This window comes from Amblyomma maculatum, chromosome 11 (genome assembly GCF_055883805.1).
Source record: "Amblyomma maculatum isolate TAMU_Amacu chromosome 11, ASM5588380v1, whole genome shotgun sequence".
NCBI lineage: Eukaryota > Metazoa > Arthropoda > Arachnida > Ixodida > Ixodidae > Amblyomma > Amblyomma maculatum.
The window spans coordinates 19,798,784-19,824,298 of NC_139354.1; the positions used below are offsets into that span (position 1 = coordinate 19,798,784).

The window sequence follows — 25,515 nt, forward strand, 5'->3', positions numbered from 1 at the left end:
CTCATGAACGGAATTACAGCCGCCAACCAATTTTTCGGACTGGCTTGGAAAATGGTTTAAACAAACAAATGGACTGAACAAAATTTATGAACATGAAAAGAAAAAGAAGTCACTCTTATGCAAAAAACTGGCTTTAAAAAATTATTAACTTCGCTGCTCCCCATGTCCTGTTTATAAATCGATAATAGAGACTTATAGCATAGCACGATTCACTACTGTGATCTGCGGCAGGTTATGCTCATGTCGCGAATGAATTCACGTGTTGCGCAAAGGAGTAACATTCAGCTTCTATGAGTAATGTTGGTCTGTACTCGCGGACAACTTTTCCCGGCTATGTAGCCAAGGCTATGGGGGTGGAGCTCCCGTCACGGTGTTACTACACCACATAGTTATGGCATATTTGGTCTCAGTTACGGTTTTGGTTTCAGTTCTGCCTGTACTTTAAATAATACAGGCCAATACACTAACGCCATGCTGGCCTGTATTGTATTACAACCTTGATGTAATAATAACATGAATATTTTTGTAATGGCGTAATATTCCCGAGTTCGATCATGAACTTTATGAAGGGACTATATTCTGTTGCTCTGTTACCTAATGGTGTTTCGGCTCTCTAGCTTTGGCGGCATGTCCACTAAATGTTGTCCGGGAGTATAAGTGCCAGCTCCACCCTCTTTCCGCCCCATGGACGGTGGCATCATCGCAGCCGCGGTGGACGATTCGTGTTTCATTTCCAGTACAAATTTGCGTGGTTTGTAGGCCGCCATGGTGAAAACAAATGGCATACCATTATCACCTCTGCTTCAAATGGCAACGATGAACAAATAGCCGAGCCAGTCCGTCCGAAGCTTTGTTTAAATCCGAGATGGCGCCTTTCATGACTGTGAAGGTTCGATTGGTTGCGACAGGGATGCCTGCTCATGTCTATATAATGCCGGAAAGAAATGAGCCTTCATTCAAAAAACGATCTTCACAGTATTGCTGGCTCCCATTTCAATCCGAAAAGCTATTGCCGAGGTCGACGCTTGGAGGTGTCATAGAGGAAAAGGCCATTTCTTATGTGGCTGTCAGGAAGTGATCCTTCCCCACTGATAATAGCTGTGACTGGAAAACAGAATGAAAGAGAACCAAACAAGGGTTTAGGGGGAACCTCAGTTCGCAAGCCAAGCCAACGTTTCGACAAGCGGACTTGTCTTCATCTGGGCGGCGTGATTATCCCTGGCATTGTTTATATGCGCTTTTGCTTTTGAAGAAAAACAAGGGGGAAATGGGTGAGAGGAGCAGACTAAGGAATGATAAAATGTTTCCTTGGATATGATCACCAAGGAAACATTCCTCCAAAGCAGGGATTACCGTTGGCCTATATTGGGAAGGTTTTTTGGCCGTTTCAGAATGCAAAGTTTGGATAATTCGGATGTGTTTTTTGTTTTTTTTCGTGCTTTTGTGTTCTCAGTTAAGAGGTCTCCACTGTACCTCCTTATTTGCTGCTCACTACTTTTCTTGATGGATTGCTTTTTCATCCTGACTCCTGTAATCCACAGACGGCATCATGGAAATGGTGAACAAGATAAGAAGTAGCCTGGACTTGGCCAAAGTGGTACCCATTCGCCGACTACACGGGTGAGAGGCCTCCATTGGTGTTGCTTATTTTCATGGTTTTGGGTTGGGTAGACTTAGGAGATTCCTGAAACATTTGCATAATAACTCTTTGCAAAATGTGGTGTCTGTGGAGCTGCACCCTGTTGGGAAACAAAACTAGTATCTCATGTGTGTTCCCCTCACTTTAGTCGTCGTGGTTCCCCCTGTGCGCCAAAAATTTGTGCTTTTCGTGAGTCATTTGTGTGGCGAACCATCCCTACATGAATGCTGTGTCGCACTTGTTGGAGGTCCCGGAGGACCTTACTGTTTTGAGGCAGTTCTGCTTGAGGTTGGCATGCAGTGCAGAATGACGAAATTGTGGCAAATTGCCATTTTTCCAGTTTTCATTTACCATTACTGCCTGGCGCACTGTGTCAGTGTGAGTATAATTGAACTGCTTGCGCAGCACGCTGGGCACTGTGGAGAACATGCTTCGCCACTTGGGAGCACTGACACCCGGACTTCTGCCCACTCTGCTCAAGCTGCTCGTGGGTGTGGCAACCTACGCTGGTGCCATCCTCTCCCAAAAGGACCGAGTGGTGCGGGCGGTCATCGGCAACACCCGCGTGCTGCGGTCACGGGCGCTCACCCTCATTTCCCAGGTTGGTGACTTCCGGGCGCACAATTTGGGTTCGGCAAGCACTTGAATCAATGTGCTCTTCAACTTTTGCATTTTTTTTTTCCTACTTCATTGTGGGTCTTAGTTATATCGCAAGTGCACATGGTAAACTTTCATACTACGTTTATATATAGAGCCATATGTACATATAGAGCTGCATATGTATATATAGAGCCAGTAGTTGGTCAGATGTTTTTTTTTTCAGAGTTAGGCATCTGTGTGTCCTTCTTTTTACATATGCATAAGGCAGGAAGGGTTTCGAAACCCATTTAGGGTTCAGAGGCTGGAAAGATTGGGAAGTCTCGTGCACCATGTGAATATTGCATGCCTAGAGGCTTCAATTTGGTGCAGAGCTGTAGGGTTGCTGGTGGGTTATTTTTGGGGTACTTTGATTACAAAGAATAGGCAGCTATGAAAAGTTGGCCCCACTCGCAGCTATGTGTTGCCCCGCAAATGATGATTATCGCACCCCTGAAGCCGCCTTTCGTCGAATGGGTCTTTGGCCTGTTTGCGATAAAGAGCCACAACAATTAACTGAGCGTATTATGAGTTGTCGGTGAATCTTGGTGCCCAAATCACGAGATCTCTGCTGGGCGCTGTAAACTCCGACACACATTGCACTTGGCTGTGCCTTCTCTAATGCATTTTTTGCCCAACCTGCCTCGAGATCAGTTGGCAGGCTCGGCCGAGAGATGCAGCAGCGACAGCCCGGAAAATGGGCATCTGCAAACCACGGGCTCTTTGATGGCATTCTTTAGTAATCTGATGCGGGGTGCTCACAAGAGATGCGGGGGGAAGCCAGAAACTGAGAAACAGTCTTTCCTTCTTGAGGCTTTGCGATACTGATGAAGTGTACCTTATCTAGATTTAGGATATCTAATGTCAGATGAGCAAAACTGCAAAAGGATGCCTTAAAATTCATTGTGCCAGTCGATTGTTACGGCGTTAGGGTCAGCTGTGTTGCACCTGTCATGGTTGCTACGAAACGCCTCAGAACAGGTGCAATGCAGTTGACTGCTGCGTCATGGCATATGTTCAAGTAAACTTGTGCTAATGAAGCGTTTTTCTTTTGTTTGAAGTGAATCCGAAAGGCTATCAATTTTTTTCGTCTAATTTGGAAGCTAATGTTTTCAATACCTCTAGACAAAAATTCTTTCCCAGACCACGTTTTTTAAGGGAATAGAACCTTTTTCAGCGTTACATGACTCCCTGTCAAATTCTCTTACTGGTGCTAATAAGGTTATTTCTCTCTGTCTCGCGAAGTTATTTAAGTTAATTCAACAACCTCAGTGAAGATGTGCCCACGTTTTGCAAAAATGGTGGTCTGAAATAAGGAGGGGGTTAGGGTTTCCTGGTGTATCCTGGTGTACTTATATGTGGAGCTGATATAGTCGTGAGTTCTGAGTTTTCTGGTGTACTCATACATGGAGCTGATACAGTCAAATCCGGATATATCGAACCTGGATATATCGAATTTTGGCTGTATCGAACTCACGGAATGTCCCATTGAAAATCCCATGTAAAAGTATAGGAAAGCTGCGTCGTATATCGAACTCCAATTCACTGGTTGTTCGATATATCGAACTCCGCCCCACGCATTGGAAGGCGCGCCGTCCACAAAGACGATCATCCACGGCCATTTGCCGCATGGCGCTTTTCAAGCCATGTGCGGAATGAGAGAGAACCGGTTCGGCGACGGCCGGTCTAGAGCAGCGCCGCGCCCTTTCCCCAAAGCCACGCGCCTCTGCGGTGACAAGCATGCGACGTCTGCAAGCCATGAGCGGGAAGAACGAGAGGGAACCGTTTTGGCGACGGGCGGCGAGGAGAAACGACGGGATAGAGCGAAGCGCAAGGGTGTACCCATGTACCCATTTGTTTCTTCTTTTTCGGTCTCTGTTCACTGCAGCGCAGCACTCGCTATGCATGCGCCGGCAGGCCAGCCAGGCGCGTGACAGACAGAAAGTCAAAGCACTGCCTGATCGTTATCATGTCGGATGCTTTCAGCTGTGCGCGTTTCTCTTTCTCTTTGTTTCGCGGTGGAGAGTGTGCGGAGTCGCGTAAGCTATGCCGGCTACGAACGTTAAAAAGCGGAAGAATTTGGATTTCGCAACCAAGTTGGCGGCCATACAGAGCGTCGAAGAGGGCAAGAAGAAGTCATCGGTGGCAGATGCATTTGTCATTTCAAGGGGAACTCTAAGCACGCTGCTAAAAAACAAAAGAAATTAAGCTCAAAGCAGGTGAGCAAATTTGCTCCGGAGCGTGTCGTGTGCACCCTGCGGCTTTTGAGAAAGTTGACCAGGCCCTTTATGCATGGTTTCTGGAGGTCCGGACTAAAAACATCTCCTTATATGGGCCCATGTTAATGGAAAAGGCGAAATTGTTCGCAACTGTTCTTGGCGAGAAAAACTTTTGCGGCGGAACTGGATGGCTGCACAGGCTTAAAAACTGCCACAGCATCGTGGGAAAAGCGATTTCAGGCGAGAGTGAAAGCGTCAGCAGCCAAGAATTGCAGCAGTGGCTTTCCGAGAAGTGGCCAAAGATCGCCGAGGAGTTTTCTCTCGCAGAAATCTTTAATGCGGATAAGACTGGTCTTTTTTGGCAGATGTTGCTAAGCAAGACGCTCGACCTCCGAGAGAGCACATGTCACGGAGGGGAGATGAGCAAAGTGCGCGTCACTTTTGTTTGCGGCAAATATGGATGGATCTTGTAAGTTAAAGCCATTCATGATTGGGCAAAGCATGTCGCCTCGGTGTTTCAAGAACTGCAAGCAGCTTCCAGTACACTATGGCTTCAACAGGAAAGCGTGGATGACTTGTCAACTTTTTTCTGAATGGCTTCAGGCATGGGACTCGGAGTTAAGCAAGTCACGCCGCCGAGTTTGCCTTCTCGTCGACAACTGCTCGGCCCATCACACCACGTGCGAGCTGCATCATATAGAACTGAAATTTCTTCCACCTAACACGACAGTGAGGTTGCAGCCACTCGATCTGGGCATTATAAAGGCATATAAGGTCGGCTACTGAAGGAGACTTGTCAGCGGCTCCTAATTAATCTTAGAATGGGAGTCGATCTGAAGATTGACTTGCTCGGGGCTATTCGAATGATCACTGGCACCTGGAACGACGTAAAGTAGGACACAGTGGTCAATTGTTTTCGCAAGGCAGGTCTTGCAGTGGCCGCAGGTGACTGTCCAGAAGTTCCAGAAGCCTCGGACTAAGACGGAAGCTTACATGCAGCATTCCGCGATCTCTCACGTTTTCCGGGTGTCGTCCCACCCGAAATCACAGTTGACGATTTTGCCATCGTCGACAGCAGCGTTCAAGCCGTGGCCATCTTGGCTGACGAAGACATTGTGGCGAGAGTAGCAGGCATTCACGAGAACGGCAATTCAAGTTATGATGACCACCACTGTGATCTTGATGAAACACATCCGTACACAATCGCGGAGCTGGCTTCGGCGTTCAATTTGATTCAGCGCTGTTGCCTGAACAAGATCGAGACCAGCATTTTCCGCTTCATTGCCCAGAGGAAGAAGCAGTCGAAGAGTAGGGATTTTTTTTCTGGGAAATAAAGTGCATCTTCACGTTGTGTGTACAGACTTTTCTTGAATGCTCTGAATGGTAAGCTGCTGATATATGTACTCGCATAATGAACCCATTTTTTTTTTAAATTGACATCAGTTGAGGGGAAGGGTTCGTTACGGAGGCTTCTTCTTTCATTTTTGCGAGAGTCATTTATTCGTCCATGAATCAACGAAAGCACCCGGCCCGATGGAATCGGGACGCCGGCTTTTAACATGGTTCGCTTTAAACGGCATTTGCTGCTGTCATGCTTTCCAATGATTTTGTGACAGTGACGCTGTCCACCCCTAGCGTGACGTGATTAAATCGAACTAGCCAGTAATTGGTTAAATATTTTTTTTTTTTTTTTTTTTTTTTTTCCAGAGTTAGGCATCTGTGTGCCCTTCTTTCACATATGCATAAGGCAGAAAGGGTTTCAAAACCCATTTAGGGTTCAGAGGCTGGAAAGATTGGGAAGTCTCGTGCACCATGTGAATATTGCATGCCTAGAGGCTTCAATTTGGTGCAGAGCTGTAGGGTTGCTGGTGGGTTATTTTTGGGGTACTTTGATTACAAAGAATAGGCAGCTATGAAAAGTTGGCCCCACTCGCAGCTATGTGTTGCCCCGCAAATGATGATTATCGCACCCCTGAAGCCGCCTTTCGTCGAATGGGTCTTTGGCCTGTTTGCGATAAAGAGCCACAACAATTAACTGAGCGTATTATGAGTTGTCGGTGAATCTTGGTGCCCAAATCACGAGATCTCTGCTGGGCGCTGTAAACTCCGACACACATTGCACTTGGCTGTGCCTTCTCTAATGCATTTTTTGCCCAACCTGCCTCGAGATCAGTTGGCAGGCTCGGCCGAGAGATGCAGCAGCGACAGCCCGGAAAATGGGCATCTGCAAACCACGGGCTCTTTGATGGCATTCTTTAGTAATCTGATGCGGGGTGCTCACAAGAGATGCGGGGGGAAGCCAGAAACTGAGAAACAGTCTTTCCTTCTTGAGGCTTTGCGATACTGATGAAGTGTACCTTATCTAGATTTAGGATATCTAATGTCAGATGAGCAAAACTGCAAAAGGATGCCTTAAAATTCATTGTGCCAGTCGATTGTTACGGCGTTAGGGTCAGCTGTGTTGCACCTGTCATGGTTGCTACGAAACGCCTCAGAACAGGTGCAATGCAGTTGACTGCTGCGTCATGGCATATGTTCAAGTAAACTTGTGCTAATGAAGCGTTTTTCTTTTGTTTGAAGTGAATCCGAAAGGCTATCAATTTTTTTCGTCTAATTTGGAAGCTAATGTTTTCAATACCTCTAGACAAAAATTCTTTCCCAGACCACGTTTTTTAAGGGAATAGAACCTTTTTCAGCGTTACATGACTCCCTGTCAAATTCTCTTACTGGTGCTAATAAGGTTATTTCTCTCTGTCTCGCGAAGTTATTTAAGTTAATTCAACAACCTCAGTGAAGATGTGCCCACGTTTTGCAAAAATGGTGGTCTGAAATAAGGAGGGGGTTAGGGTTTCCTGGTGTATCCTGGTGTACTTATATGTGGAGCTGATATAGTCGTGAGTTCTGAGTTTTCTGGTGTACTCATACATGGAGCTGATACAGTCAAATCCGGATATATCGAACCTGGATATATCGAATTTTGGCTGTATCGAACTCACGGAATGTCCCATTGAAAATCCCATGTAAAAGTATAGGAAAGCTGCGTCGTATATCGAACTCCAATTCACTGGTTGTTCGATATATCGAACTCCGCCCCACGCATTGGAAGGCGCGCCGTCCACAAAGACGATCATCCACGGCCATTTGCCGCATGGCGCTTTTCAAGCCATGTGCGGAATGAGAGAGAACCGGTTCGGCGACGGCCGGTCTAGAGCAGCGCCGCGCCCTTTCCCCAAAGCCACGCGCCTCTGCGGTGACAAGCATGCGACGTCTGCAAGCCATGAGCGGGAAGAACGAGAGGGAACCGTTTTGGCGACGGGCGGCGAGGAGAAACGACGGGATAGAGCGAAGCGCAAGGGTGTACCCATGTACCCATTTGTTTCTTCTTTTTCGGTCTCTGTTCACTGCAGCGCAGCACTCGCTATGCATGCGCCGGCAGGCCAGCCAGGCGCGTGACAGACAGAAAGTCAAAGCACTGCCTGATCGTTATCATGTCGGATGCTTTCAGCTGTGCGCGTTTCTCTTTCTCTTTGTTTCGCGGTGGAGAGTGTGCGGAGTCGCGTAAGCTATGCCGGCTACGAACGTTAAAAAGCGGAAGAATTTGGATTTCGCAACCAAGTTGGCGGCCATACAGAGCGTCGAAGAGGGCAAGAAGAAGTCATCGGTGGCAGATGCATTTGTCATTTCAAGGGGAACTCTAAGCACGCTGCTAAAAAACAAAAGAAATTAAGCTCAAAGCAGGTGAGCAAATTTGCTCCGGAGCGTGTCGTGTGCACCCTGCGGCTTTTGAGAAAGTTGACCAGGCCCTTTATGCATGGTTTCTGGAGGTCCGGACTAAAAACATCTCCTTATATGGGCCCATGTTAATGGAAAAGGCGAAATTGTTCGCAACTGTTCTTGGCGAGAAAAACTTTTGCGGCGGAACTGGATGGCTGCACAGGCTTAAAAACTGCCACAGCATCGTGGGAAAAGCGATTTCAGGCGAGAGTGAAAGCGTCAGCAGCCAAGAATTGCAGCAGTGGCTTTCCGAGAAGTGGCCAAAGATCGCCGAGGAGTTTTCTCTCGCAGAAATCTTTAATGCGGATAAGACTGGTCTTTTTTGGCAGATGTTGCTAAGCAAGACGCTCGACCTCCGAGAGAGCACATGTCACGGAGGGGAGATGAGCAAAGTGCGCGTCACTTTTGTTTGCGGCAAATATGGATGGATCTTGTAAGTTAAAGCCATTCATGATTGGGCAAAGCATGTCGCCTCGGTGTTTCAAGAACTGCAAGCAGCTTCCAGTACACTATGGCTTCAACAGGAAAGCGTGGATGACTTGTCAACTTTTTTCTGAATGGCTTCAGGCATGGGACTCGGAGTTAAGCAAGTCACGCCGCCGAGTTTGCCTTCTCGTCGACAACTGCTCGGCCCATCACACCACGTGCGAGCTGCATCATATAGAACTGAAATTTCTTCCACCTAACACGACAGTGAGGTTGCAGCCACTCGATCTGGGCATTATAAAGGCATATAAGGTCGGCTACTGAAGGAGACTTGTTCAGCGGCTCCTAATTAATCTTAGAATGGGAGTCGATCTGAAGATTGACTTGCTCGGGGCTATTCGAATGATCACTGGCACCTGGAACGACGTAAAGTAGGACACAGTGGTCAATTGTTTTCGCAAGGCAGGTCTTGCAGTGGCCGCAGGTGACTGTCCAGAAGTTCCAGAAGCCTCGGACTAAGACGGAAGCTTACATGCAGCATTCCGCGATCTCTCACGTTTTCCGGGTGTCGTCCCACCCGAAATCACAGTTGACGATTTTGCCATCGTCGACAGCAGCGTTCAAGCCGTGGCCATCTTGGCTGACGAAGACATTGTGGCGAGAGTAGCAGGCATTCACGAGAACGGCAATTCAAGTTATGATGACCACCACTGTGATCTTGATGAAACACATCCGTACACAATCGCGGAGCTGGCTTCGGCGTTCAATTTGATTCAGCGCTGTTGCCTGAACAAGATCGAGACCAGCATTTTCCGCTTCATTGCCCAGAGGAAGAAGCAGTCGAAGAGTAGGGATTTTTTTTCTGGGAAATAAAGTGCATCTTCACGTTGTGTGTACAGACTTTTCTTGAATGCTCTGAATGGTAAGCTGCTGATATATGTACTCGCATAATGAACCCATTTTTTTTTTAAATTGACATCAGTTGAGGGGAAGGGTTCGTTACGGAGGCTTCTTCTTTCATTTTTGCGAGAGTCATTTATTCGTCCATGAATCAACGAAAGCACCCGGCCCGATGGAATCGGGACGCCGGCTTTTAACATGGTTCGCTTTAAACGGCATTTGCTGCTGTCATGCTTTCCAATGATTTTGTGACAGTGACGCTGTCCACCCCTAGCGTGACGTGATTAAATCGAACTAGCCAGTAATTGGTTAAATGTTTTTTTTTTTTTTTTTTTTTTTTCCAGAGTTAGGCATCTGTGTGCCCTTCTTTTCACATATGAATAAGGCAGAAAGGGTTTCAAAACCCATTTAGGGTTCAGAGGCTGGAAAGATTGGGAAGTCTCCTGCACATGTGAATATTGCACGCCTAGAGGCTTCAATTTGGTGCTGAGCTGTAGGGTTGCTGGTGGGTTATTTTTGGGGTATTTGATTACAAAGAATAGGCAGCTATGAAAAGTTGGCCCCACTCGCAGCTATGTGTTGCCCTGCAAATGATGATTATCGCACCCCTGAAGCCGCCCTTCGTCGAATGGGTCTTTGACCTCTTTGCGATAAAGAGCCCCAACAATTAACTGAGCGTATCATGAGTTGTCGGTGAATCTTGGTGCCCAAACCACGAGATCTCTGCTGGGCGCTGTAAACTCCGACACACATTGCACTTGGCTGTGCCTTCTCTAATGCATTTTTTGCCCGACCTGCCTTGAGATCAGTTGGCAGGCTCGGCCGAGAGATGCAGCAGCGACAGCCCGGAAAACGGGCATCTGCAAACCACGGGCTCTTTGATGGCATTCTTTAGTAATCTGATGTGGGGTACTCACAAGAGATGCTGTGGGAAGCCAGAAACCGAGGAGCAGTCTTTCCTTCTTGAGGCTTTGCAATACTGATGAAGTGTACCTTATCTAGATTTGAGATATCTAATGGCAGATGCAACTAGAGAACAAGGCAGCAAAAGCCGCAAACGGGTGCCTTAAAATTCATTGTGCCAGTCGACTGTTACGGTGTAAGGGTCAGCTGTCTTGCACCTGTCATGGTTGCTACGAAATGCCTCAGAACAGGTGCAAAGCAGTCGACTGCTGCGTCATGGCAATATGTTCAGGTAGACTTGTGCTAATGGAGCGTTTTTTTTTTTGTTTGAAGTGAATCCGAAAGGCTATCAATTTTCTTCGTCTAATTTGGAAGCTAATATTTCCAATACCTCTAGACAAGAAAATGTTTCCCAGACATGTTTTCTAAGTGAATAGAACCTTTTCCAGCGTTACATGACTCCCTGTCAAATTTTCTTACTGGTGCTAATAAGTTTATTTCTCTCTCTCACGAAATTATTAAAGTAAATTCAACAACCTCAATGAAGATGTGCCCATGTTTTGCAAAAATGGTGGTCCGAAATAAGGAGGGGGTTGGGATTTCCTGGTGTACACATACATGGAGCTGATGTATTTGTGAGTTCTGAGATAGGTTCGGCACAGCTTGGGATATTATTATGAGCATATTAGCCCTTAACCATCATGATTTATAATGATTGACGTGTCAGAAATTGTTGCAAAAATGGCCATGCACAAATTAGTTCTGCTAACAGGAACTTGAATCGTGTATCTTGCCTTGGTGGGTACCTTTTCAGACAGGCAGTAGTTTTCAGAGTGGATACTGACATTAGAGGACTCTGGGAAGTCGTTTCAGAATCATTTGCTTCCAGTGACGACTTTCAGACTTCAAATAACAAACGTTCGGATCGAATTCGGCAATGAACCTGCTTTACAAGTCCACCTAGTATTTTAATCTATGGAATATTGACGTAAGCCTAGGTTCGTGCCATTTATTGAAGGCCCTCCTCTTAGAGGCATTGGCCTTAACTAAAAGTAAAAAGCAAGATCCTTGCGTTATCTGAAACTTCAGGTAACATGTCAACTCCTGAATCTGTGGCTCTACAGAGCTTTTGAGTAATTGCATTAGGAAGCAGCATTTTGCTGAAGTTTGGGTTTTGTTTTTATGCCGACTGCAACGAAGTTGCACGGTGGCTGGCTTGATTGCTTCGAAATCATCCCTTCTCTTTTCTCCCTCTCCTTTCTGCTGTCTTGTTTCAGTTCTTCGAACGGTTCGACATGTACGAGTTTACCTCCGCTGAGATTGACGCCGTGTTCGAGTCGGTGGTGTGGCCTCAGGTAGGCTTTTCTTTTCCCACAGGTGATTGTTGACTGCCTGGCACCGCCACCTGGTGTTTGTGTCATTGCTAAAATCCCATTCTTGATTTGCAGTTGCCTCACTTGGCTGAGCTGGCTGGAAAGCAAAAGCCAAACTCCCTGCTCAACTTCTTCCTCACCCTGAGCCGCAATCACAGGCAAGTGAAACCAAATATCATTGCTGCGTTATTTCAGCAATACTTTTCCGGGTATCTGTGATCTAATTTCAGTTCAGTCGTTCAGTTGTGTCCGACTCTTCGTGACCCTATGAACCATATCACGCAACGCTTTCCGGTCTCTCACTATCTTCCTAAGGTGGTTAATAACTGTATCGATCACTTCGTTGCTGATTGATGTGGTCTGATGTCAATTCAGACGTATGTTCCGAGTAGCCAGTTTATTCAAAACACTGCTCTGATCCTGTAAGTATAAAAGGTATTAAGTTAAAGCTCCTGGTTAATCAAGCACTGCTTGGTTTGAACAAATTTTCAATCTGTTTCAAGCTCCAATTCTTGGGAGTTGGCTGTAACAGCCCTGCCATATCCTGACAGGGCTTGATCAGGAGCTATTGCCTTATGCATGTATACGTTGAGACATACGCTGCAGTGTGGGTGAAACGGAGGATTGTCCTGAACTGTTCTTCTCGCCTGTCGCTTGTTCCGTCAGGTACTTTGTGCTGTTTGCCAAGTACAAGTACAACGACCCCAGCACTTCACCCCTGCCCTGCCTCATATCGCTGTTGGGCAACTCAAACATTTCGCCGTCCATCCTGAAGCTGCTTCTCTCGATTGTGGACAACATCCTGTCGCTCGGTGAGGAGGCTGACGAGGACGGGGAACGCAAACGAGCTCCTCCGCTGGTTGTGGCGGACTGCTTCGACATTGAGGCACGGCGGGCAACTGCCAACTTGCCGGGTGAGTGGTAGCATCTCTTAAATTGCACTTGAATTGATCTGTGCTTCAATTTTGCCTTTTTTTTTTTGTCTACTTTATTGTGGGTCTCAGATATATTGCTCATGGTAGACATTACTGCGATCTTCATTAGTTAATTTTATTTGGGTACATTTTGCAGAGTTCTGCATCTGTGCGCCCTTCTTTTTACATGTATGTAAGGTGGAAAGGAAGAAAAGGCAAGATGTGAGGCTCCTTGCTCTTAAGACTTGCTTAGTGTGCTGGGGCTGAAAAGATTGAAAAGACTTGTGCACCATGTAAACGTCGCACACCTAGAGGCTTCAATTTATTGCTGAGCTGTAGGTTTGCTGGTTGGCTATTTTTGGGGTATTTGATTACAAAGAATAGGCTGCTATGCAAAGTTGGCTCCACCTGCAGGTCTGTGTTGCCCCGCAAATGATGATTATCGCACCCCTGAAGCCGCCCTTCGTCGAGTGGGTCTTTGGCCTGTTTGCGATAAAGAGCCATAACAATTAACTGAGCGTATCATGAGTTGTCGGTGAATCTTGGTGCCCAAACCACGAGATCTCTGCTGGGCGCTGTAAACTCTGACACACATTGCACTTGGCTGTGTTGTCTCTAATGCATTTGCTGTCCGACCTGCCTCGAGACCAGTTGGCAGGCTCGGCCGAGAGACGCAGCAGCAACAGCCCATAAAACGGGCACCTGCAAACCACGGGCTCTTTGATGGCATTCTTTAGTAATCTGATGCGGGGTAGTCATGACTGATGCGATGGGAGGCCAGAAACCGAGGAGCAGCCTCATCTTTGTTGGGCGGTAAAAGCGGTTAAAAAATTTGTTCAATGCAGAAGCATTACTATCCGCATTCCTGGATTTTGCCATGGTACACGTGAAGTCTCCTACCGATAATCACTAAAGCGAACAAGCAAACAAACCTGGCGCCACTGGGTTTTAAACCTAGGTTGAAGCAGAGATCACTTTCACCGGCCTATGCATTAGGCCTCAGCGCCATATCGGTGGCTAGTTCCTCCACATGCTAAGCTTCTGCGCTGCACGTTGGATGTCATTGTTTCTATCCTTTCTAACAAAGTTGCAAAGTGCCCGTTAAATTGCGTGAAATTTTATGTTGAGGTTGGAACCCTGTAATGATGCGGTCGGGCCACGGAAGCCATGCTTGTTTGCATTATTATATAATTTTGCATATTTTTTGTTTCAGTGGGACAGATCGTTTTAATTTCAAAGTGAAGTGGGCATGCATTTTCAGTTACAGTATTCTTGCAAGCATAGTCTGCAGGTGTCTTATCTAAGTGGTATGATTTACATCATTGTCAACTGTTGGGTAACTGTAAGCATAGATTTATTATTATTATTATTTTTTTTTTTTTTGTTTCAGAAAAATGGGATGGTGGTAGCGAATACGGTGCACTTCTGATGCTTCCATATGTGTCCCATGTGTTGCTTAAGCTGAAAGCGGTTGTAGAAGTTGCTGTGAAGACGCAGAAGCCCCTGTCCTTGGTTGAACTGAACATCCTGTTGAGGTGCGTCACTCTGGTTTCCCCGAGTGTTCGTCTTTGCCATTCTCATTCTGATTCCATTCTGTACCGCTCACCTGGGTGTGTCTGTGGCACTAATTGTTGAGTGAAGATTTTTTAATCTTGCTATTCCAGAGGCGAGCCATTAGTTTTCTAGAGGTGCCATAAAAACGCTGTGTGTGTTGCATCCAAAAGCAAACAAAAATAAAAACATGCTGGGCAGGGAAGCAGTGCTCCTGTAAGTGCTTCAAGCAAGGGGATTATTGTTTGCAAAGTGAGGGAAGGAAGGGCAGAGGCGTGAAGCTTGCTTGAGCTTGTAAGCTCTGGGAGCCTAAAAGCACTGCAGCCGCAGTACCTAGTTTGAGGACCTCTGCTAGTTACGTTAGAGGATGTTTATTGTTCTCTGTCCTTGCCTATTTCTGTTATAAGCAGTTATAGAATAAAAAGTGCAATGTGATCTTGTTTGTTGGACACTGAGCTTTTACTTGCACTTCTTGAAGCGCATACTTTATTAATTTTTTTCAGGATAAGTGGGCTTTTGACTAATTCACTGCAATGCGCGGAACTGGCCAAGCTATTCCTTGTTGGATTCCGGAAGCTTCACAGCCAGGCTTACGTGAGTGGACAAGCCCTTCATTTTTCATTGTACTCCGGGCAACTTTTTGTGGCAATGGAATAAGCCAAATGTACAGAGCCAAAAGGCATTGGTTCACTGCGCAGCAGAATATAGTTCCTTCATAAATAGTGCTGATGATATTCTGGAATATTATACTATTACGGAAAGGTATACTTTAATATAACATTAATATTGTGCTGCAGTAGAAGCCAGTACAGCGATAGTGTAGTGCATTATAAAATCACACACTGCCGTGCAAATGGAATGGCTGCACCATCTATTGAGAGTCTCGCGAAACATACGTTGCCTGTTTTTGCTGCGTCTGCCCGCCAGTCCAAATGCAGAAGCGCCTTGAGTTACCCTAGAAATGCCTGCCGGCTGATTTTTCATGGTTCATGAAAGAAGTTAAGGGGCCGAAATTTAACCACAGCCCAACAAAGGCTTTGTCAAAGCTCTTATTGCTTTTGGGCATAAACAAACAGCTTTTGTTTTTGTTTTTTTTCATCAAGGCAAAAGCTTTTCTAGCTAATGGTGGAAATCTTGCGCTTGTGAGATGTGTGTGGAACAGCGGAGCACGGCGGCAACGCAACGTAGGGTGGCAGAGTCTGTTTCCCGGCGCAATTGTTGTAGGTGAGCGGAAACATGCGTGAAAATGCAGGCGTCTCCTTGCTTGGTAGCAGCGTGAACTGGTGAATGCACGCGCTTTCCCCCAGACTGATCCCTCCTCTACCCGTATTCTCCGCTCCCTCGTAGATGCGTTATGTAAGTCGCTGCGTTGGGGGAGGCTGCTGTCTCAATTGCGCTGCGCCTTCAGCGCAATTGGGAAGCCTTCGAATAATTTTGATTTACTATAAACACTTTCAAGATTGTTTCCCTTACAATCAATTCTTAATCTCATTTTCATACTGCATTGTACTTTTGAGTCTTCATGCAAAAACTGCATACGAAAAATCGCGGACATTTTACAATTTTGTTATAACTATTCAAGCTATTTTCATATTTTTTGACTTTTAAAACATCAAACAATAATTTTTCTCCTACCGTACCGTACTAACTGTGGTCTGAGTGTTGAATCAGAGAGAAATATAGGTGTTAAGGTTTCTGAGGGTCGCACTAGAAGCTTACAGTTGCTGATATATTATGTAGGGGTTGTGTCTAATATTGGGGGGCTTATCCTTGCAGTGATTCTGGTTATTGCACATACTTAGCTGACTTGAAGCAAACCTGTTCTTCTGCCGGGTCTTGCAAAAAATGCCTGGTTTCTCTGCGCAAAATGGCAGTGGCACCTCTTGCCACCAAGAAAGAGTTTGCTTTCCATGGGTAACAGGAGCTGCGCTATCTGCACAGCATACGAGTTCTAAGTTGTCTCTGTGCTTCACAGTAAAGAACGTGCACGCTAGTTTGGGGAAGTAATGAGCAAGTAGCTCTGCAGAAACTCTGCGCATCAGCGAGCTTGTGGTTTGACCTGGCAAAGCATTAACGCTTGTTGGTTTTACAACACACCAAGCAGACAGTGTTCTCGGATAAGTTCGTAACTTGCATCGTTTGTGCTCTTGTCTTTCAGGATTCTGACCAGCAAAAGCTGTCGACGGTCCTCAACCTGGCCAAGGTTGCTGACAGCCCAGACTCGCTGTTGGGGTATGTCGTCAGCTCGTGCTGCTCTGTTGGGGGAGGCACTGGGGTTACCTTCGGTTGCTCGTGAGCTCCATATCTGGTGCCCATATTTCAGATACACCGCCATTCTGTTCTCGAGCCTTGGCAACCACCAGTCGAGGCGTCTGCTGTGCGACATCTACGCGGTCGTGGCTGAGCGGGTTCCCTGTTTTGCCGAGCTGTCGTCGTTTGTTGCCAAGGTTGGCTTCTGTCATGCACTTTCTCCTTTGCATTTCCTTTTCTTTTCAGTGGGACTCTAATGACAACTCCATCGAATTACAGTCATCTGTAATAATCAGTTTTTTGCTGCACCTACCCTTACTTTGAAGTAAGGATTGTGGGACTGTTGGCTATGTCATGTCATGTATGGCGTCATGTTGGAACTGAGGTTTGAAATAAAGTAAACGCTCGTTAACTCAGCCTTCAAGACAAAAAAAAAAAAAAAAAAATGTTTGAAATAGCCGAAAGTCTGAATTAAGAAATGGTACTGAAAAAACTGCGGAAAACCTTTTGCGTCGAATTAGTAATTCTACTAATTAACGGCTGTTTGATGGTTGTCTGCAGTTGAGCCAAGTGAGAATGACGGTTTTTCCTAGTTCCATCAAATGCTTTAATTTACGTTTACTGTTAAGAATTGTAAAGGCCTCCGCTACTCTTTGTGCAGTGTGACGCAACTGCAGTGATGCCTTTTCACTAAACAGCCCCGTTGTATATCGAGGATGCTTCACTGCTCAGTTCATGCGGTGAAGCATCGTGGTGAAGTGCCCTGCAACTGCCCGCGATCAGCACGCTCTTTCAGCACATTGGAAGCAGCACGTGGATGCACGCAAGAGATATATGCACAGGTGTTAAAACCACTTCGCATCATTTCAAGGTAAAAATAAGAGAACAGTGATGCACCAAACAGCGTGACTGACATTCGTCCAGTCGCAGCTGCAGGATGGCGTGAAGTTAGGGAAAGGAGAACCGAGACTATGCAACTGGGCTATATTTTGGAAATAAGGAGCTTCTGATAATCGTCGAACCTGTCTTAGTGGGCAGCACTGTTTCATGCAGTTGGGTTTTGAGGAGGTCTTTTTCAGTTACTGCTAGCCACGTGGGTCTTACCTTGACGTGACGATCGCCCGTCCTAATTAAGCAGAGCAAGCCTGCTCATGTCTGAATTAACGAGTGTCTGATGCTATCATAGACTTGCGTAGTTCAAATCATCCGCAATTTTTTTATTAACGGGAGTCAAGTTAACACAATATTACTGTAATTGAAAACTGTGCTGATTGCTGCAGTCACCGACATAATTGCTTAAATTTAAACTTCGCTTGCATTAATTATGGTTACTGCAAAGTTGATAGCAAGCAGTCGGGCTGGAGGATAAACAAACAGTGCTAATTCTGTCCCCCTTTTTTCTTCCGCATCTGCCTCCCAGGTGAACTCCTGGAATAAGAGGGCTGCCGAAGAGCCGGACTATCGGATGAGGCTGGAGGGATTCAAGATGGCCGCTCCCCTGGTGCACGGGCAGAAGGAGAATCCAGACATCCGGATCGTGCTGGCAGTGATTTGCAACTGCACGTACACCATTCGAGCTGTGAGGGCAGTTTCTAACATTTTGCATGTGGCTGCTGGTTGGTGACTACTTTTGAGATCTGTTTCTGCTTACCATGTGTTGATGAGACGAGCTTGTCAAATGTTGGAGCTTCTGTCCCCATGTTTCTGGCCTTCAACGAGTGGATAGTTGCCATAAATGCAGCACGTGTTGTTGTCTAGGAGCCCCTCAAACATTTCATCATCGCATATATTGTCTGAATTAGTCAGGAAACAGATATTTTATGCATATCATGAGTTTTTGATTTATGTCACCATTCTTTTGATGGCTTATATTTCAAATTGCTCTTACACGCTACATTCTGTTTGCTACTTAGCTAATTGAAAATTTTCTTCTTATGTTCTCTCCCTCTCCTTTTACTGTTTCCCTGATGATGAGGTTGAAGTGCCTGTTGCAAATGAGGCAGTGACTTTAGCTGTCCATCTCTGATGCTGAATCTTGATGGTACTATTCTATCGCTTCGCTACTGTAACTTTCTCACTAGTGAATTTTAGAGATTATGCGAATTTAACTTTTTCTTTGCACTGTGTACAGTGTGGAAAATTTTGGATGTTCCGAAAACTCTTCCTTGTGACTGGATAGTATGAATGTGAAGCCATGACAGCATTCTCAAGCACAAATTGTTGCCCACACTTCTCCGATGCTGCAATCATCGGTCGACGTCCCGTTGGTGCACGCCACGAGCATTGGGCTGTGGTGCACAGCCATAAACAAGTTCTGTCAACTCTAAACAGATATTTTTGAATGCATTTCCCATGTTTCTGCATGGGGATACAAAGTTTGGATGACATAAACACGTTTCGCGAACCTGTGAGGTCTGTATCATCGAGATTCTAATTTGGTTTGTTTTGACTTATGGGGTTTAACGTCCCAAAGGGACTTGGGCTGCAAGAAACGTTGTACTGGAGGGCTCCGGAAATTTTGACCACCTGGGGTTCTTTAATGTGCACTAGCATCGCACAGCACACGGGCGCCTTGTTTTCGCCTCCATCTAGTTTAAGCATTTTTGGTCATCAAGTTTGTGTGCTCTTGACCTATACAGAACTGTTTGATTGGTGTCTGGGCTGTATTCATGGGGAGTGGAACCGTAATGTCGCCTGACGTGTACTGTTTGGCCTAGGTGGACGACCTTGCCCTGCGGGACGCAGCCTCGCTGGCCTTGGCCCAGATGGGCCCCGTGTTCCATTGCTGGCTGTCGACAGAGAAGGACGTCTACGAGAAGTGCGTCACCAGTGCACTGATGGGTGAAATCCGCCAGGGACTGCGTGGCAAGGCAGAGGTGAGTGCAGAGGTTGCGAATCGTTCAGCTTTACTAGTCAATAAACACAGTAAGTTTTATTTTAATTAAGTTGGTGCATGGACTTGGGGATTTTTTCTTTAGTCCTGGTGTATTTGAAATGCTGGTTCTGTGGATTTGATGAAAATTGGCTGCTATGTCACATTTTTCGTGAGTCAGCTCCTGAGGTCCGAAGGCAGGAAGAAAGACTTGTTACTGCGTCACACTGCGGAAAGGGCCCCACTCCTAGTGTGCTCCTTTCTAGCTTGAATTTCACTTTATTTCATCATATTTTCACAATCTTGAAGCATAAATTAATGACGGCCCCACTGCAATTCACAGACGGCCCCGTCCGATTTTGAGGATGCTTCACTTCTCGGGCTCTGAGGACTGGGCAGTAAAGCATCCCCTCAAAAAAGCGACTCCGTCTAAGCCTGTACGTTTTCTCGTGACGTGCTGACGACAGTAGAGCCATCGAACATCGGTTGCTGTCCGTGGTGTGTAAACATTGCGTGACGAGACCTCTAAGCATCAGAGTGGGCAAAAAACTGCTCACCTCTTCCACCACCAAAGTGGCAATCAGAAATTTGTGTAAAATGATTTTTGCCCTAAAATTTTATTTTTCTGACATTCTTGCGGTCCCTAATGAGGCCTAACAGTCGAGCTTTGAATGCTGTAATTGAGATTTCTGTATGTATGCCCCAACAGCAGAGTCGCCTGGAGTTTGTCCGCGTTCTTTCACAACTGCTGCGTCACTGTGGTGAGCACCCATCCCTCATCGGCCTCAGCCAGTTGTGCTGTGAGCGGGACGTGGAGCTTGACTTCTGGGAGAACCTGTGCCACATACAGGTGCGTTTTCCTCTATACATTCCCCTTGTTCCAAACAAAAATTTGTGTCAAGCGGTAGAAAGGGTAAAGTAAGAGATGGGAAGAGAGCAGAGTATGTTAGATAACAGGTTAACAGATAACGGAGTATGTTAGATAGCATTTGTTGCTGGTAGGATTGATTTATGATTGTATGGCACTGCTTGTTGCCTCAGCGTCAGCGCGTAAATGGCTTTCGCAGTGTTGTCGAGGAGAGGATGGCATTTACTACTTGTGGGTATAGTTGTATTTGGGTCATCCCTAAGGGCGCAAGATAGTCTAATTACCGAGACAATGCACATTGAGCGCAATAAACTTTGGCCCGGAATTTTGTGAATTTATTTGGTACTGAAATTTATATCTGCTGCGATCATACTGAGGTTCTTCTTTGAAGATATGTTGCTGACCGCTTTTATGTGTGGAGAGGTTGTGGACTTCGGCTGGTTTGTGCGTACTCTAAGTGGAAATGGTTCCTAATTTGTTTTTCCTGCTTTGGCACAGTATAACTTCCTTTCTTTTTTTTTTTTAATTGTCGGTAGCAGCATGTTTGCCAGGCAGCACCTCATACTCCTTTGCTGGCATTATCATCTCTTGTTGTGTTCCGTTTCCCCTGAAGAGCTAAATGTCGCTGCCTCTGCCTTTTCCTGCTTCAGATGCACAGGCGCGCGCGGGCCCTCACGCGTCTAGCGACCGCACTGAGGGCGGCCGAGTTCACCTCGCTGACACCATCGGCCATCTGCGGTGTGCTGCTGCCCCTGAGCTCGTGCTACCTGTTCAACACCGCATATGCCAAGCACACAGCACTGGTGGATGCGGCCATTGACGTGGTGGGGGCGCTGTGCGGGCGACTGCCGTGGCGCCACTACGAGGCCACCCTGTCCCGGTACCTGGTGCAGCTGCAGCGGGACTCGGAGCACCACAAGATGGCTGTGCGGTGAGGACATAGTGTGTGGTGTGACTCTTGCTTTGCCTGCATGCAGTCTTCTATTAACATCAGTTTTTGTAAGCGGTAGCAGTTAAATAACGTTTTGGAACAAATAGTGGCAGTGGAGTTGATTGGACAGGGGTGGAAGCCCATTTGCTCCATCCTGCTTGAAACTGCTTTCCCTAACGAGCCGGAACTGGCTCAAACTGATTGCTTCGATGTCGTACCGATAAATTTAGCTGAACACTGGTTTTAGCTGCTCAGTATTGCCTGCAGAAAATTCGATCTGGATACCTGCCAACTCTCCTAATTTGCGTGGGAGACTGTTGAATCTCGAGTATACTTTCCAGTTGTACAAGCACGGCCATCTATCTCCCGAAAAATTATCGCTGCGTACGCGAAACTAGCTTTTGCGAAGAACTTCTTGCAGAACCAGCATCTATGTCGCAGTCACCAGCTTTACCATCAATGGCTGCACTAAGGCCATTGTCATCGTTGCCAAATCATGCCAAAGGGGTTTTGGCTTAGTTTGCAGTGGCTTTACACTAGCAAAAGTGGCGTTCATTGTGTGTGGCTCCTGAAGCAGCTGCTGCTGCGCAGTCTGCAAATTCCTGCTGCGAAAAGACTATTTGGAATAAATTTAAAATTTTGTGCGGACGCAGCCGCTTCTGGCTCACTCCCCTCGCCACCTGAGAAATTGAATGCGGCCTAGCCCCAAAATCTCTGAATTTTTTTATATCATTGGGTTGGCGGTTATCGATCCGATTCAATCTGATTAGACATGATGCTATATGCTGGTTATGGTTACCATATTTACTCAATTGTAAGTCAGCCCCCCAACATTGCGTACCCAGGAAAAAAAAAAGCATATTGGTGGAGGCTTCTCGCAATGAAAATTTATTGTTTGGCTGGGCAAGTCGTCTCCACTCCAGATCACGTATTTCAGTTATATGTGCTACAAGCTTCACCTCCATCTCTGGATAGCGTTCTCGATTGTATTCCTAAGAAGCCTCTTGGCTTTAGCATCACAGTTGAAAACCTTGTCTCGCCACTACCGCATAACCCGTTTAGAATCTTCGAATTGCGGCCCACAGCGCAGTTGTTTCTACGGTATAAATGATGGCTGCCTTCTTGAATGCCACAGTGAATGAGTGCCGAATGCTTTTCGGACTGGAGAGCTCATGATGAAGCATGTGGCCGGCCGTCAAGTCAAAGGCGCGAACTCAACGAATAATCAGTGTCTGTCAGCACTTCCATCGACCTTCGACACTCATTGGAAGTGCTGTCGTGTCACGTGACCTGACGGGACTGATGTGCAAAAAGCGAGGGACCCGCGATTGGAATAGCAGCTCTTCCGTTAACTACCGACACTCCCATAGGTACAGTTTGTGCTGCGCAGTAAAATAAAAAAAAAAAAAGTAAGAAAGAAACAGTATTCCTGAGAAACGCACACAATACCGTATTTACTCGAATCTAACGCGCACCTTTTTTCCGATATATCGTGTCCAAAAATTGGGTGCGCGCTAGAATCGAGTACGACCCTAAATCTCCGATATCATATCGCCATCGGCATTTCAAAATGGCCGCCTGGTATGCACTTCGAGCCATAGAGTTCCTTACACTAACTAGAGGGAAAGCTGATGGCGCTGCACTTCAGCCACCATGGGCGCGCTAAGAATCATGGGCCGGTGTGCTACTTGTTGCGGGACAGTCGGTTTTTCTCGGGTACGTGGAGTGGCGTTACTGCAATGTTTCTTTTTTCTTATCATCATCATCTGAAGGTGCGTACATAGACCGCGAAAGCCTAGTAGCGAAGGCGCAAAAGCAGACGTCGCCAATAAATGGTTTTTGTTTCCCGAAATGCCACTAAAAACTTCCTTAAGTGATTGCACAACCATAAATATTTTCATAACATTTTTTTTTGTTTCAAAGTGTGCCTATTAACTGCGAAATATTGGTATTTGTGCTGCTCAAAACTAAGCCAATAGGAGAAAGGGCCATCGCTTATATTGGATAAATCTCACACTGGTATTCTGTTTCTCTCTCTTTTTGCAATTTATAGTCACAATATTCAATCTTAGGACATTATTTACGGTAGAACAACGTTTATCTTTGCATTACTTTTAGCCAAAAGTTGTAGTTCTGCACTCGGTAGCTCTCCGGCCCATGATGCTTTGAGCACCCATGGTGGCTGAACTGGCCGTCTGGAAACTCCGTGTAAACTCCCATAGACGGCAGCACAGCTTTCCCTCTAGGTAAGAGTAAGAAACTCTATGCTTCGAGCCTACTAGCTGGTCTAGCTGTCTATGCCTAGCTGCAGTAGCGTCCTTCGTGTGCTCTGGTACATGTGCTTTGGTTAGCCTACCCGTTTTCTGCGATTGACTGACCAGTATGGACGTGCCGAAGATTCGTCGAGTTCATCATGATGCCGCATTTAAACGGAAAGTCATCGTGTGTGCAGAGACGGACGGAAATCGGGCCGCATCACGCGCATTCGGAGTTCCGGAAACATGCGTGCGGAACTGGCGCAAGCAGAAGGAAAAGATTTTCGGCAGCAAGGCTACACGAAAAGGTTTCAGTGGACCGAAGCAGGGCCGGTTCACCGAAATAGAAGAGCGGCTTGCAGAATATGTTCTAGAGCAGCGAGCGGCGCAGCGGCCAGTGACGACGGACCTGCTCAAAGTCCGGGCGATGCAGCTAGCCCTACAAACAGGGCTAACGCGGAGCGACTTTAAAGCGAGCAGGTGCTGGCTGTCTAATTTTATGAAGAGAAAAGGCTTTTCTCTTCGAAGGCGGACAGGGATATGCCAGAAGTTGCCTGAAGAGTACGAAGAAAAGCTGCACAGTTTTCAGCGGTTCGTTCTAAGTTTGCGCCGCAAGTACGGCTACCACCTCGGCCAGATTGGAAATGCCGATCAGACACCGCTGTACTTTGACATGCCTGCCACCACAACCGTTGAAAAGAAGGGGGCGAAGCAAGTGCGTGTGTTGTCTTCCGGCCACGAAAAAACACGCGTCACCGCAATGCTTTGTTGCACCGCGGATGGACACAAGCTGCCCCCGTATCTCATATTCAGGCGCAAGACGCTCCCGAAAGGAATCGTGTTTCCGAGTGGCGTGATTGTAGCCTTGTATACATGGACTCGACAGCACCGGGTCGGGTAAGCGTCGAGTAAGCGAGGTCACCATTACTCGACCCGATTGGTGTCTACATGAACTCGCTTTCTAGCGAGTAAGTATCGCAGCGGCGCGTAGCGTCGAGATTTGAAGTTATTGTGCAAGTTTCCTACTCATAATTGATTCCGTTGCCTTTTAGTATCGAGAGCTTCGATTATTATTTATTATCGTTGATGAGGGCTAAAAAGCCTTCAACTTCGCTGACGCTCCTCGCCGTTCCGGTTGCTTTTTAATCCCAGAGTTCGCCATAACTCGACTCCCTGACTCGACAGCGTCTACATGCTTTTAGACAAGCGGGTCAAGCGAGTTAACCTACCCCCTGCAAGCGAGTTAACGCGACCCGCTCCGCGGCTATTTTACTCGACCCGACTGCGTATACATGAACCCGACAACTGGTTTTTTACTCGACAGGCTTACTCGACCCGACTCTGTCGAGTCCATGTATACAGGGCTTGTGCGCGCCAATGAAAAAGGTTGGATGACAACAGACTTGGTCGCCGACTGGATCGATAACGTCTGGCGCAAGAGACCCGGCGGCAGTTTGGGCCTGCGTGCGATGCTTGTGCTCGACGCTTTCAAGTGCCATCTCGACCAACGCATCAAGGACAAGCTCGCTGCGTGCAACACCGACCTTGTCGTGATACCAGGTGGCATGACATCGCAGCTCCAGCCGCTCGATGTTTGCTTGAACAAGCCAGTGAAAGATAGGATTCGGGCGCTGTACACCGAATGGCTTGTGAGTGGCTGCCATGAATTCACTCCCAGCAACAGAATGAAGCGTGCCTCGCTGCAAGACTTCACTGGATGGGCGAAAGATGCGTGGTGCACGATACCGTCTGCCATGGTCATCAAGGCCTTTAAAAAATGTGGCATATCGAATGCCATGGACGGCACCGAGGATGAGATGCTTTGGTCCGTCAGCAGTGACAAGGAGTTGTCTGACAGCGACGACGAGTGAACCTTGTGCCGGCATAGTGACAATCTTGGCAAGATAAGCCGTTTCCTTTTGTGTGTGTGTTTTTTAGTGCACCGAGATTAAATCTTTGCTTTTCCAAACGAGACAAAGTTGTATTGCTGTATGAAAGCGTTAG

At 46.7% G+C, this 25,515-nt stretch overlaps 1 protein-coding gene across 1 annotated transcript in view; it reads left to right on the forward strand.

Moving 5' to 3' along the window:
• The window catches only part of LOC146173017 (small subunit processome component 20 homolog), an 81,220-nt gene that overhangs the window by 29,900 nt on the left and 25,805 nt on the right, over positions 1–25,515 (forward strand). The window contains exons 26-38 of the mRNA XM_084585590.1: positions 1,542–1,620; positions 2,045–2,240; positions 11,775–11,852; positions 11,946–12,028; positions 12,537–12,784; positions 14,175–14,319; positions 14,839–14,929; positions 16,494–16,567; positions 16,659–16,782; positions 18,006–18,164; positions 19,303–19,461; positions 20,167–20,307; positions 20,976–21,256. Coding sequence (XP_084441716.1) covers positions 1,542–1,620; positions 2,045–2,240; positions 11,775–11,852; positions 11,946–12,028; positions 12,537–12,784; positions 14,175–14,319; positions 14,839–14,929; positions 16,494–16,567; positions 16,659–16,782; positions 18,006–18,164; positions 19,303–19,461; positions 20,167–20,307; positions 20,976–21,256 — 1,858 coding nt within the window. The remainder of the gene's footprint in view (positions 1–1,541; positions 1,621–2,044; positions 2,241–11,774; positions 11,853–11,945; positions 12,029–12,536; positions 12,785–14,174; positions 14,320–14,838; positions 14,930–16,493; positions 16,568–16,658; positions 16,783–18,005; positions 18,165–19,302; positions 19,462–20,166; positions 20,308–20,975; positions 21,257–25,515) is intronic.